This window comes from Mobula birostris, chromosome 4, assembly GCF_030028105.1.
Source record: "Mobula birostris isolate sMobBir1 chromosome 4, sMobBir1.hap1, whole genome shotgun sequence".
Lineage (NCBI taxonomy): Eukaryota > Metazoa > Chordata > Chondrichthyes > Myliobatiformes > Myliobatidae > Mobula > Mobula birostris.
This window is the reverse complement of record NC_092373.1, coordinates 76,393,378-76,408,378: the sequence shown is the minus strand read 5'-3', so window position 1 is coordinate 76,408,378 and position 15,001 is coordinate 76,393,378. Positions and strand designations below refer to the sequence as shown.

Below are 15,001 nucleotides of genomic sequence, written 5' to 3'. Positions count from 1 at the left end.
AATGATGGGAGGGTAAAGAGAGGCAGTTTTAAATTTCCAACACACTGGCAGTGGGAACACTGTCAACAGATGGAAGAGCTGATGTTTCTCAGCAAAGTGATTGCTAGATTAGCTTTAGCTCAGCAATTCCATTTATCAGTTAGTTCAGAGCTTCTTGGCTAATTAAGCATAAAGAATCTACTAGCATGCAGGCATCAGCTCTGGTTCAGATACTTAAAGTCATATTGCAAGGCATTGTATTTGAATGACTCTTGTTTTCCCTATCTCTCGGGTCCCTTTACCCATTCACTTTTCCCTCCCCTTCCCACGTGACCTGGCCATCACCCATATCTTTCTTCCTTTGGTTCCCCACCTCCTTTCCTTTATTCCATGGCCTTTAGCCTCTCCCATCAAATTCCTTCTTCTTCAGCCCTTTGCCTCTTCCATGATCACCTCCCAGATTCTCATATTATTCCCTTTTTCCTCCCTCTTTCACTTGCATAACTGCCTCCTATCACCTTGATTTACAACATAAAATAATCTGCAGATGCTGGGATCAAAGCAACACTCACAACATGCTGGAGGAACTCAGCAGGTCGGGCAGCATCCGTGGAAATGATGAGTAGACATTTCCACGGATGCTGCCCGACCTGCTGATTTCCTCCAGCATGTTGTGAGTGTTACCTTGGTTTACCTATCACCCACCAGCTCATGATCCTTCCTCTTTCCTAACCCTTCTATTCTGGTTTCTGCTCCCTTTCTTTCCAATCCTGATGAAGAGTCTCTACTTGGATCCCTCCACAGATGCTGTCTGACCTATTGAGTTCCTTCAGCATTTTGTGTGTGATCCATTTGAATAGATTCTGTCGTTACTTGCATTACAAAAGAGGCAAATGGGTAGTGAATGAACAGAACTGCTTCCTCATTCAGTGCTGTCCCGTCAAAGGCTATGTTGGGAACTTAATGTGCAGGGGAACAACTTCTCCACTGGAGTAAGGGGAAAATTGCCTGCAAACAATCCCAGGAAAAAATACAGAGCTAGCTACAGAATCAACAGTAAAAGTGTGATCCCTTTTCTAGACTGAATTATCTTCTCCAGTCAGGAAAACTGAACACAGCTGCAGATTCATTCAAAGCCAACTGACATCGACTGCGGGGTTAGTCTCAAAAATACCAGACTATTCAAATGGAGATGGAATCTCTGGTGACAGAATTTTACCTCATCCAAATGTCTTGTCCATGACACACTCACCTGGAGTTGAAGTCTTCAATTCAATGAAGAACCTTCACCTACTGTACAATATATTAAGTCAAGTCAAATTTTAAGGCATCCATTAGTCTTGCGACACCATGGGTCTGCGCTTGGAAAGTCTTCACTCTCCAGGGCGCAGGCCCGGGCAAGGTTGTATGGAAGACTGGTAGTTGCCCATGCTGCAAGTCTCCCCTCTCCATGACACCGATGTTGTCCAAGAGAAGGGCAAGGGCCAATACAGCTTGGCACCAGTGTCGTCGCAGAGCACTGTGTGGTTAAGTGTCTTGCTCAAGGATACAACACGCTGCCTCGGCTGAGGCTCAAACTCACGCCCTTCAGATCGCTAGGTGAATGCCTTAACCACTTGGCCACATGCCCAAGTCAAGTTTATTGTCATTTAACTACATACATGCATACCTCAGACGAGACAACGTTTCTCCAAACCAGGGTGTAAAGCACAGTAGTACACTTAAGTTATTAACTTCAAACTTTCTGCATAATCACTCAAAGAGTTGAACTTCACATGCATGTAACAGGAGCTGCATAACTCATCATCTTCTACCATAGGCCACAAACTTATCAATCACCCCTGCTGTGGACCACTCCTGGATGTCCAAGACGCCGATTTCTACAAAGAAGAGATCCGTATGCTCCACAGCCACTGGACTAAGTGTGTAAATGTAGGAGGGGACTATGTTGAAAAATAAATGTGCTAGGTTTTCTAAAATTGACTCCTTCTACCTTAGGCCACGAACTTATCAATCACCTCTCGTATAACACATGAAACCTCTTTTTACCGGGCATCTCTAGAGATGCAGTTCATTAAACCCTCGCTAACAGCCACCGGACTCAGCCGTGAGAAAACCACCTTTCCCAGACTCCTTATGTCAAGGGTCAATATGACTTGGGTCCCAGCAAACCTGTGAGATTGGGATGTCTTGCCCACCCGAACCCCGATCTGTATGAATACTGTGCAATTTACTGCACCCATGCTAATGTCTGTCTGCAAGAAATAACAGATTGTACACTGCATACTATTATAAAGAGAGTATATTTATGAATGTTAACTTAACCAAACCGTTGTTAAAGAAAAGACAAAAACAAAAGGACCCATCATAATTATATGGAGCTCAGAAAAATAATCCCAGGTAATTCCTCAAGTAAGGATATGTTTGGCACAGTTTTGTCGGCCGAAGGGCCTGTATTGTGCTGTAGGTTTTCTATGTTTCTATAATTAAACAGGCAAACGTGCACAGTTGGAGCTCAAATCTTCCAAAAGCTGTTGTGTCTGATGTACTTACTCTGCCAACTCCTATTCACTGATCACCGGTAGAATTCACCCTCTTGGGCTTCATGGAATTGCGCATTCCTGCCAGATTGAATCCTATGGCCAGCTCTCTTGAGCTTCTTTTCTCTCCATCTCCCGTTGAGAAAGACCTCGACTCACCTCAGTGTCCATCACAAAACCTTTCTGCCTAGCATTCTCTACAACCTTCTCTCGGTTCCACCATCCTGATCCTGACACAACATTTCTTAGCAGGAACATCACTATCTCTTATCTTTAATGGCAACCCAAACACTACCAGAAGAACACACAGCTTCTACAGAAAGCCATTATATGAAATACCCTACAACATTAGCAGTAAAATCTTTACCAGGAGTTACACCCACAATAACTTATGGAAGTGAGGATGAAATCTACAGATGAATTATGCATAAATAAACAAAGTGAAGTGCATAAATTAAATATTGCAGGATAGAGAACAGATTAATCAGTGACACTTTGTGTGTGATGCTGCCGGGAGGTTAGAAGCCTAATGGCCTGAGGAAAGAAAAAGTTTTGCATCCTGACCATTCTTGTTTTTATGCATCGGAGTCTCCAGCCTGGTGGTCAAAAGTCAAAGAGTTCGCTGGATGGATGGGTGGGATCCATGTATGCAGTGCTCCAGATAAATGTCCCCGATGGATGGTAGGAAGGCCACAATGATCTTCTCAGCCATTTACGTTCCTTTGTTGGGCCTTCTGGTCTGATGCTCTGCTGCTCCCATACCAGATGTAGATGCAACTTGTCAGGGCACTCTCAATGGTGCTCCTCTGCACAGGAAGGGGAATGGGAGAATGATAGTGACAACTTGGAAGAAGATGTCAGGCACATGAGGATGCACCATTACAGAACTTGGGCTTTCTATTCTATTGTATAACTACTCATTGGGAACAGTGGGGTAAATGGTTGGGTTTACACCTGGTGCAAAATAGCAGGATTAGATGGTGGAGGCAGATGGAGCACTGGAAAATATAAGACAGAGATTGTAAACCTCCCTAGATATTGTATCTTGTTTCCTCTTTTCTTCGTTCTCTGTCTTTTCTTTAAGTTCCTCTCTGAGGAGTTTATGTCTTTCCATGCACCTGTTTTCAACACTCATTGCTACACTATGTTGTGGAATGAGCACCAAGGAAGCATCTACCATGACATCATGTAGGTCCATACTGAAGAGGTCCTCAGGAATGATAAAGACAACTAAACCACATTGTCAGTATTCCAATGAATTGCCCCATCATATTTCACTTTGGAGAGATAGATTCATGTTTTGTTCCTTGTTTGACATATTGAAGTTAGGCAAATGTGTATTGAATAATTTGGAAAGGGTGGAGATTTATAAGATAAAGAAATTGAGGTCGCTGACTGGGTGCTTTGCACATCCTGAAGATATAAACATCCTACTGTATTTGCAAACCATCTAGAGATTAAGAGAAATACAAGGGACCGCAGATGCTGGAAGCCTGAGCAAAATAATAAACAACTGGACAAACTCAATGGGGGAGAAATTTGTTGGCGTTTCAGGTCAAGACCCTACATCAGAACCCTGTACAAGAAGAAAAACTATCTCTATGTATCAGGATTATTTTCACAAAAGGAAAGGAGGAATTTAGAACATACAGTATAGCAATCTATGGCACTTCTATGGCAAATTGGACAAATATAATATTGAATCACCCATTTAAGAACATGGTACTGTATAAAATGAAGTAATGCAGGGCCCTTATAGATATCTCAAACTGAAGTATTGACAATTCCTTTCCCTCAGCAGATGCTACTCGAAATGTTGAGTTCCTCCAGCCATTCACTTTTTTGCTGGAGATTAACAGAACTCAATTTTTTTTCCTGGAGTGAAAACAAAAGTGATTAAAATATAAAATCCTGAGCGGCAAAGGATCTCTGGCCTGAAATGTTAACTCTGCTTCTCTTTCCTCAGATGCTGACAGGCCTGCTATTTCTTGCATTTCCTGTCTTTGTGTAACCTTTTGAGCGTCTTTGACAATCAAGATGTGGAGACAATGTTTTCTCCTGTAGGAAACTGTAGAACTAGGATCTTTATTTAAAAATAAATATTATCAATTTAAGACAAATGAGGTATTCTATTTATTTCTTGAGAGGATTGTGAGTTTTCAGAACTTTCTTCATCAAAAGGCAGTGGAAGCAGAAGCTTCCAATATTTTAAGGCAGAGGTAGATATACTCTTGATAGGCAAAGACAAGAAAGGTTACCATTGATAGACAAGCATGCCAAATTGAATTTCCAGTCTGATTACCCATGATGAATAGATGGCACAGCTAGCTTGGGGAATGAGTGGCCTTCACTTCCTCCAAGTTCATATTTTCATACGGGTATGTCAGACCTAGTCAGTCTGAATTTGCCATTTGGTTGCAGTTTATCTTCCATTGTATCCACAGCCTATCAGGATGAGGATATCCAAGAGTCCTCTCATATTGATTGGTGTTATGTATGATCATTGATGTACATAGCAATTTTCTGTTACAACACCAGTACTGGTCGGAGAAAGATGCCTCATTCACTTACTAATACACAGCTGTCTCTAATAAAATCTTGCAGCTGTCTCTAGCTGGATCCTGAAGTGATCTGTGAGTTGAATGTTTGGTTACTGGAGCAAGTTCATCAGGCTAAGCAGAGGGCACATTTCATTCAAGAAGGCTGCAGAATTCTGGCACCAGCTATGTGAGTGCTTGGGCTTCCCAAGGCACCACTGTTCTGACATAAATTTGTGAATGTATACCCTGTGCAGAGTGTGCAACTAGAGTGCTGCTTCTGGTATTGGTGGCAACCCTCTGACACCTGTAAAAGGTATGCACAGATCTAAACTGTAGATATCAAACAACAGAATCAGACTCAAGACATTCACCCCAAAGGTTTGTCAAAACAAAGATCAACATATATAAAGAAAATATTTCACAGTCACTTTGAAGAACAGGTCTGGAGCTAAGGTTTTTATTAAGAATTCCATTGTTAGCTCATTAAACTCCTTGGGAAAAGCCATGGATCCTGTATTAAACCCAAATTGAAGCCATTCATAATGACTGATTAACAGACTGAATTAATCTGTCTCTCATTTCCTCACTACTGTATATTATCCAAATGTTAAATTTAGAAATGGGGGGCACAGTGGTTTCCACAACCATTTACAGAATTATCTTAGTAACTTCCCTCAGGAGTTCAAATCCTTTCTGCTTTCTTTTTCTGCCTCTTGCCCTGTCAATTACTTACTGTGACTTCTAACGGAATACATATTTCCTGCATCCTCTCTTTAAGTTGTGAAATGATGCTCTCTCTCTCTCTCTCTCTCATATATATATATATGTGTGTGTGTGTGTGTGTGTGTGTGTGTGTGTGTATATGTATATATAACCATATAACAATTACATCACGGAAACAGGCCATCTTGGCCCTTCTAGTCTGTGCCAAACTCTTGCTCTCACCTGTCCCACCGACCTGCACTCAGCCCATAACCCTCCATTGAGATACATATTGAAAAGCATGGATGGGTTTGGGAATTTGGGAGTTTCTGGCACCATGGTTGACTGTTCACAAGGTCAATGACACAAAGAATAGGTAACCTCCCAAAACTGAGCTCTCAGGAACTCTGCAGCAGTGAACACAAATATAGCAAAGGACGTATGAATGGTATCATTTTCATATTTGATACAATGCATTATGAAGAACTTTATTTTTCATGTGATAGACTTTATCAACATATGAATTTCAGATTAGTCTCTTGAAGAATTTCCTGGCACGTGTGCAAGTTTACACTTTCAGAGGCTAAAAATAAAACCAGGGTATTTTTGAACAAAACATCTGCCACAGCTTCACTGACATTTCTTTTCCCCAATTGTAAAGGCACCGCAGTTTTGAAATTTCAGATACAGCAAATGTAATTGAAAGCCTGGGATTTTTCAAATCTTGTTAAATCTTGACTTGTACAATTCTTGATTTTCATTCAATATTTTTACATTTGACACCTTGACAGATAGGAAACCCTAGATATTCGAGGCAGTGTCCAATTACATCCCAAGCACATCTGGACTCAAGGGAGATCATGGGGATCATGGGGATCAAAGGGGATCATGGCACATGGATGTTTGGTGGGTTTATGCAGGCTGTTGGGATGAAGGGTCTATTTTCAGGCTCTGTGACTCAAAGTTCTGGGATGTTCTATGATGCACATATGGGATAATAATATTAATAATAATAATAATAACTATGCACTTTATTGAATCCAAGAGGGAAATTCTTTCATTACAGCAGCAACATTTAAAAACACAATGACGAAGCAAGTCCAAACCTAGTGCTCAGACCTGATTTCAGGTAGGTCTCCTATACTGTGCTCTCCTATTGTTCACCCCAACCTTCCATGCCTGTAATTACTTTCATCCTACCCTGAGCTTACAAAACTTGTTCATCCCATCCCTATTCCACACCACAGTAGGGCCAAAAGTTGCAGTGCTTGAAGAAGGTATCTCGCCACCACCTTTTCATAAACAATTGGGCATAGGCAATAAATATTGGGCTTGTCAGCAACAGGCCAGTCACAAAAATTAATTTAATAAAATAAACATTGATAAATATAAGCTATTCAATCTAACAAAATAATCAGAAAAAGTAATGGTTACATAGTCCAACAGAAAATGCAGGAAATGATCAGCAGATCATGCAGCACCTGTGGAAGAAGAAACTGTTAACATTTCAGGTCAAGGACCTTTTGTCAGAACTGAAAATAAGAGAAAAACAAGTTAGTCTTCAATTGCAGAGAATGGTGGTTTACATGGCCTATTTATGTTAAATAAAATGAAGATTATTAACTGGATGGAGAACGCAATACAGACATTCAGGATTTTGGGCACAATCTTCCAAACCTGCTGAAAATATTTATAAAAATGAAAATTGCGAAGAAATAACCTTTGAATAGAAAATACTAGAAGCACTTAGCGGTCAGGCAGCATCAATGCAAAATCAATGAAAAGCAGTTATTGTCTCAGGACCATTCATTAGAACTGTGAAGAAAAGATAGTTTTCAATATCATAGAAGATGGAGGAGAAATTAATTAGACGAAGGGAATATATCTGATAGGAAGAGACTGAATGAGTTAACATCAGTATCGTCAATGAATGTTGAACAATTTTATAGGTGATAATCACACAGAATTCTGTTTCTTTAGCTTTATTAATATTGTATTAAACATGTAAATCTATATGCATGTCAACTTTACTGAATTTTTTTTCCTGCTTATTTGCTTTTTGCAGACTGACATTTTTTTTCTTTTGTATTTTGAATTGGTACAATGTAATTGAAATTTGATACTGAGTTGTGATTGCAGTGGAAAAAGAGAAGAGGAAGCTTGTAATGAGGGGAATTTGTTTCTCTTTTGTATCTGTGTAAATTTTCCCATGACATGTCTTACTTAAACGCAGAATCTTCTCTATATAAGTAGAAGATAGAAATCACAAGTTCAATGCACAGTTGGAGATCTTAGAATCATTTGTATCACGAGAAAAAATTGCTTCAAACATGAGAGCTCTCAGGCATCTGTCAGTGGCTGCTTTGTTTTCATTCTTGATTCTGAACATGGTCGTTGATTCAACCTCTGCAAGTAAGTCTACATCTGTTATTTAATTAACTGCATTTCAAGGTACAGAATAAGACTGATATTATTTCTGTTGATTTGATATGTGTGTGTATATATATATATCAGTTCCTAATAGGTATGAAGGAATTCCTTGAGTGAACGCAGTGAATGAAATCAGCACAGACACCTAGTGCAGATAATGGACTGCCTTCATATAGTGCAAGATGATTGTCAATACCAATACCCTTCAAATTCTTCATAGTTCTTAACTTGCTGAAGTAGTGAAATAGTTTCATTTCTTCCCGTCTGTTTCTGGCATCACCAAGCCTCAATGTTTGAAAAAGCAGTGAGCAAAACAGTTCTGACTTGTCTTACTGGTCATTTCTCAGCAACTATCAGCAGACAAAAATCACTCCTTTTTGAATACAGACACGCGCATCTGATGCTATTTAAAAACCGTTCACTCTAAACATGGTGTAGCATCTAATGGCTACACAAGTGCATGCAACTGACGCTAGTTAGAATCTGTTTGGCAACTGGCTCCTGCCCCAATTAAGCAGCATCGTGTGCCAAATATATAATAAGGGAATCCTGGTAGTTTTCTCAATTAGTTTTTGTTCTTTAAGAGATGCCCAAATAAATGGCTGCCCTGATTAACCGATGGCCCAAATAACCAGAATCCACTGTATAAAATATCGGAGATCAGTAAGATGAAAGTCCTATTAATTTTTAAAATTTACTCATGACCAGAGTTTATTGCCCATTCCTAACCAATCTTGAGAAGATAGCAATGAAACATCAGCTTGAGCTGTTGCAGTTTGTATATTAAAAGTATTGCCACAATATACAAAGTTTGTAGTTCAGTAGGATCTTCCAGAATTTGGACCCAACTAAGATAAAAAAAAGGATTTCCAAATATTGCAAGACTTGGTTGGGAACTTACTGATGTTGAAGTTTCCATAGGTCTACTATTCCATTAGCACCATATTAGTGTCAAGCAACTGGAGCTCACTGCATATTTGTGCAGTTTAATCAATACAGGGGCTTTTGTGGTAATTCCTAACACAACAAATATCTACCTATCTACAACAGGCATTTAGCTGAGAACAAGATCAAGCAGTTTTCCTTTCCTGAAAGACATTGGTGAGCTAGTTGGGTGTTTATAACAATGCACAGTTACTCATATTGACAACGGCTTATTTTATGCTAAATGGTATGGTATTTATTAATAGAAGCTCTCCGGAATCCATGGTGGAATTTAAGCCAGATCATTAATTCATATTTAAAGTCTCAATTTATATAAATAAATGATCACTGGAAAAATAATAACGTTATAAGGATGTTGATTATTTTTAATTCAAACTTTAATACACAAATGAATTATTGAATTTTATAATTATAAAGTGTAATAAAGATTCTTATCATGTAAAACCATAAATGTGTCTTCCCACTTTTTCTCTCCTCAGTGGCAGACTGCTGTCTCCGCTACTCCCAATCTCGACTACCATTCCGACTGATCTCTGGGTTTGTGATGCAACAATCTAATGAGATGTGTGATATAGATGCAGTCATGTAAGTACATGATACTGAAATATCATTTGGACTGAATTAGCACTGGGAATATGCCTTAATTGACAAACTCTATTTGAATATATTTTACAGATTCTACACAATTGGAGGACGAGCTATTTGCGCAAATCCGGAAGAAAGATGGGTGAAAAGAACTTTGCACTTTCTCAGGTATGGGCACACTCTAATCTTTACCTAACTTGTTGCAGGTTAATTTGACTTTGTGTTAAAAGTGCAAAGCTGGTTACTACAGCAAATGAACAATTAAAATAATTTGGAAAAATTTCAGATGAAAATCTGGCTTCCCACTCCCTCTCATCTACGACCCCATGCACAATCAAAAAACCTTCCTCATTCACTAAAGTGATTAAAATAAACAACAGTGATATTTTAATCTATCTTTGGATATCACTTTTGAGCAAATTTCTATCAGACTTAAGATTGATTCAAATGTTTGTATTATGTTATATGGATCTTATTTGAAATTACAAGCACAATTATTTGAAAAATACTCTATGGTAATAGCTCCAGCATCATAGATTATTGATGAAAAGTTAGAGGACAGAACATCTTAATGTATGTGTAAAAAAAGTTCAGTTTTTTTTATTTCGCCTGCATTTACCAGCTTTCCAGTTAAAGAAGCTTTTTTGGTAAATGATAACAATCACATGCAAGGCAGCTGCTGCAGGAAATAAAAAAGAACCATACCTGCAAAATTTGTTTATGTATGTTTACAGTGGCTCTGACACCTTTGATTTGATCAGGATGCACAAGCAAATGTTCTGCACTAAACATATTGTTTTTAAACTGAGATTGTTGACATAGAATGGATGAAATAGCAATGTTCTCATCGCACATTCTTTGGCTTAATGACTACACAATTTAAATAAATATTGTGGGAAAAAAGAAAACCAAACCAAAAGCCAAGCTATTCCATATCTACAGAAAAACAGATTTACACATTGGGCACAAGAGACCAGATGATGAAAACCTGAAATATCACAGGAAATGAATGAGTCAGCATCTACATATATAGCAGGCAAAAAAAAAAAAAACAATTTGAGTTTGTAGACATCTTTAAAATAAAGTGTAAGAGTTGGGCAGGGATAATTTATTCAGTAAGCTTTATTGTAGATACGGACTGGAAATAGCTACAGATCTCTTTTGTCTTAATGTTAGAGATCAAATGATTAGTTAACAATTTCCTTTGTCTTTTTCCCATAGCAAAAAGCTAGAAGAATTATCCATTGTTGGATGAAATCATTCTCCAAAGCTATATCACTTAAACAATTATTTCTGCATAGCATCTATGTATTAAAGTATAGTTAATGACAATATTCCTCTATCTGCACTGATAAGTTGTAATGCTCAATTATTTTTTCTTATTTGATTACAAGTTTGTAATACAATGAAACCTATGTTTATTGTATATCATTCAATGTTATTTTTATATATTTTCTGCAAAATTAAAGATCTAAAATTCCACCACTTTTTATTTTCCTAGTATTCTTTTCAAGGCCATAATACTTGGGTGCTTACCAGCTTCTCACACTTGACAGAATGAAATTAAATTCCTGGGTATTAACATATCGGATGAACCATCCTGGACCCAGCATATAGGTATAATATTAAGGAAAACATGGCTTTACTTTCTTAGCAACACACATAAAATGCAGGAGGAACTCAGCAGGCCAGTCAGCATCTCTGGAAAAGAATAAACAGTCGATGTTTTGGGCCAAGACCCTTCTTCAGGACTGGAAAGAAGGGGAGAAGTCAGAGTAAGAAGCTGGGAGAGGGGAGGAAGAAGTACAAGGTGGCAGGTGAAACCGTAAGAGGGGGAGGGGTGAATAACGAGCTGGGAAGTTGACTGGTGAATGAGATAAAGGGCTGGAGGAAGGGGATCTGATAAGAGAGAATAGAAGACCATGGAAGAAAGGGAAGGCGAAGGAGCACCAGAGGGAGGTGATAAAGCTGGTGAGGAGATAAGATGAGAGAGGGAAACAGGAATGGGGGAATGGTGAAGGAGGGGGGCAATTACCAGAAGTTCGAGAAATCACAATGTTCATGCCATCAGTTTGGAGGCTACCTGAACGGAATATAAGGTGTTGCTCCTCCGACCTGAGTGTGGCCTCATCGCGGCAGTAGAGGAGGCCATGTTCATGCCATCAAGATGGATTTCAATGACTTCAAGGTCCCTGGCCCAGATTGTCTCATTTTCACTATAGATGTCCAGTCCTTATACACCTCCATCCCCCATCAGGAGGGCCTTAAAGCTCTCAGTTTCTTTCTGAAAAAAAATATTTATGTGTGTTGCTTTGAATTTCCACCTCCTGCAGATTTTCTTGTGTTTGTGTTTCTTTACTTTCTTAGATAGTTAAGGAGGTTTGGTCTGGCACCCAAACACTCGAACAAACTTCTACAGATGTGCTGTTGAAAGAATCTTGATTAGTTATATCATGCTCTGGTATGGCAATTTGAATGTTCGTCCCTCCCTACCACTGGTAAACCAAGAATCTGGAGGAGTTCAGGAAGGTGAACAGCATTTGTTGGGGAGAACGAATTATCAATGTTTCTTGTCAAAACCCTGCACCAGGACTGAGAGTGGAGAGGGGAGATAGCCGCTCTTCGATCACTGCGCTAGAATGGACTTTGTTTATTTTTTGTTCTAATTGTGTTCCTTCTTGTTCCTGCACCTGATTATTTCATGCTGATATGATTGTATTTCTATGTTATAGTTCTATGTTATATTGTACATACTATTTATTACAAATTACTATAAATTGTACAATGCACATTTAGACGGAGACGTAATGTAAAGATTTTTACTCCTCATGTATATGAAGGATGACAGTAATAATAAAGTCAATTCAACTGTAAAAATTGTGTACAATGAATGTTCAGTTTTATATCTTTCTCATGAATGCCGCTTATATGATGCTATGTGCCTGGGATGCTGCTGTTATTTAGCTTTTCTCTGCAAGTGTGCATAGATATACTTGTGCAGATGACAATAAACTCAACTTTGACATTGACTTTCAGCAGCTCCTGTGGCTCTGATGCAAGGACAACATGTACACAAATATGGATAGACATGTTCTTCAGAAAACACACACACACACACACACACACACACACACACACACACACACACACACACACGTACCTGTGGTCACTGTTTTCTTTTCACTTTCTCCAACACTCACCCTCCTCTTCACCTCTCTGAACTTTCAAGCTTCCAGTCTTTGAATATCTTTTCCTTTGGTCTCCCACTCAGCCCTCCCGCCTGCTCCCAGACCCCCTCCTTCTCCCCTTCACCTCCTCTTTACTTCCCTGCATCAGATAACCTTTACATCCTCTCTCTTCTGCCCCTTTGCTGTCCACCTTCTCCCACTAACCATCTGCAATCCAAGTCCTCTTCACAGTCCCCCTCACTTCCCAGCCCTGGAGCCACTCCCCTATCCGCTCATGATGTGTGGTGTCCCACTGATGAGATGACAAGACAGGGTGTGGGGCTACCTCTGATCAGCAGGTCTCAGAGTGAAATAAAGCAGAGGAGTGAGACTACTGAGGGAGGGCCAGCTCAGGGGTATCACTTCCAACTCAGTTTTCTCTCTCAACATACACTGCCTCCTTTGCAGACCCTTCCCTCTTCTTTTCCCTCTCCCACCCATTCCAGGCTCCTCTGACTTTCACTACTGGTTGCTAAGCACAGCAGGAGACTTGTAATTGTGCTCATTCCTATACTCTATCACTGCCACATAAACCGGTAGATAGGATGGTGAACAAGGCATATGGGATGTTTGCCTGCATCACCTTTGGCAAAGAATAATAGAGGAGGGATATTGTGTTATAATTTTATATTGGTTAGGCCACCCTTAGAGTATCAGGAGTAATTCTGTTTGCCACACCAGAGGAAGGATGTGATTGTGCTGGCGAGGGTGCAGAGGAGATTCACTGGGATGTTGTCTGGATTCATGCTTTTCAATTATAATGAGAGATTGGATAAGTTGTTTTTTTTTACACCCTTGAGACACAAGAGATCTTCTGGAGGTGCTCAGGACATTGAACAGTATTTGTTGGGAGGAAGGAATTATCAAAGTTTCACGTCAAAACCCTGCATCTGGACTGAGAGTGAAGAGGGGAGATAGCCATTATAAAGAGAAAAGGCCCTTTTCAGTCTACCAGGCACCTTGAGGTCCATCCCAACAACCTCCCCCACCCCATGCACTGGTTATTACCCCTCTCACTGATGCAGTGGAGTTCAGAGGGAGTGAAGGGGAAAGGGAACATGAAGGACATGGTTTCAACCCAAAGCATTAACAGTTCTTTCACCTCACAGATGCTGCTCAACCCATTCAATTTCTCCAGCAGATTGTTGCTTGCTTTGTTTTACTTGCAATGGAGCAGGATGATGGGTGGCAACATAGGTTAGATGACAAGTTTCTTCTTCCCATGGTGAAGGCGTCTACAACAAGATCACATAGGTATAAGGTGAGAGAGAGGAGGTGTAGGAAGAATCTGAGGAAGAATTTTTTCACCCGGAGGGTGCTTGGAATCTGAAACGTGTTGCTTGAGGAGGTGTTGGAGGCAGGTGCTTTCACAACATTTAAGAAGCAGCAAACAAGATTTGAATTGCCAAGGGATAAAAGACAATAGACCAAGTGGAACTATTAGTGCATGGCTGGCATGGGCATTGTGACTGAAGGGTCTGTTCCTATGCTGTATGACTCTAGGACCCTATGACCCCTTGATTAAAGCACACACAAACACAATTGCTCCCAAACGCCTTTCACAAATGCCCAACCTGTTTTGATTCATTTGTAACCAAGTGGTAATTTGCAGTAGTAAAATTAACTGGCAAGTGTGCCGATTAATATACTGTACATTACCCCCAGTGAAGGTCAATGGCTGTTGATGTGTATGTGTGAGAGAGAATAAGAGAAAAAGTCTGGGACTAATAGGGTTGATCCCCGGAGCCAAAAAGGAACAAAGCAATTAAGAGTAGGAACAGGCCATTCAGCCCTTCACTTCACCTCACCCATTTAATAAGATCATGACTAATGCCTTACCTCAGCGCCACTTCCCTGCACTAACCCCAGATCCCTCAATTCCCCAAATAGCTAAAAATCTATCAAACTCTAACCTCATTTGGCCTCCTTCCATGTGGTTATAAATATAAAATAGGAAGATAGAAACCAACAAGCAGGTCCATGCAATGTGAGAAGAATCCAAAGCAGCCAGCAGAAACATAGGAGGACAAAAATAATAAAAGTCCAGCTTTAT

General features: G+C 39.8%; 1 protein-coding gene and 1 long non-coding RNA gene across 2 annotated transcripts in view; one reads left to right on the top strand and one right to left on the bottom strand.

The window, feature by feature from the left end:
* LOC140195958 (uncharacterized) overlaps positions 1–15,001 on the bottom strand; it is a 155,794-nt gene that overhangs the window by 30,602 nt on the left and 110,191 nt on the right. The gene's annotated exons all lie outside the window — the stretch shown is intronic.
* Positions 8,059–11,132, top strand: LOC140195957 (C-C motif chemokine 20-like). The gene is made up of 4 exons (XM_072254647.1): positions 8,059–8,173; positions 9,616–9,721; positions 9,812–9,889; positions 10,943–11,132. Exons 1-4 carry the CDS (start codon positions 8,092–8,094, stop codon positions 10,974–10,976), a joined length of 300 nt encoding a protein of 99 aa, XP_072110748.1. The 5' UTR covers positions 8,059–8,091; the 3' UTR covers positions 10,977–11,132.

Excerpts from the sequence above, each read along its gene's own strand:
- LOC140195957 (XM_072254647.1), top strand. The coding sequence starts at position 8,092 with ATGAGAGCTCTCAGGCATCTGTCAGTGGCTGCTTTGTTTTCATTCTTG. Across the intron at positions 8,174-9,615 it reads CGTTGATTCAACCTCTGCAA|TGGCAGACTGCTGTCTCCGC; the intron begins GTAAGTCTACAT and ends TTCTCTCCTCAG. Across the intron at positions 9,722-9,811 it reads TGTGATATAGATGCAGTCAT|ATTCTACACAATTGGAGGAC; the intron begins GTAAGTACATGA and ends TATATTTTACAG.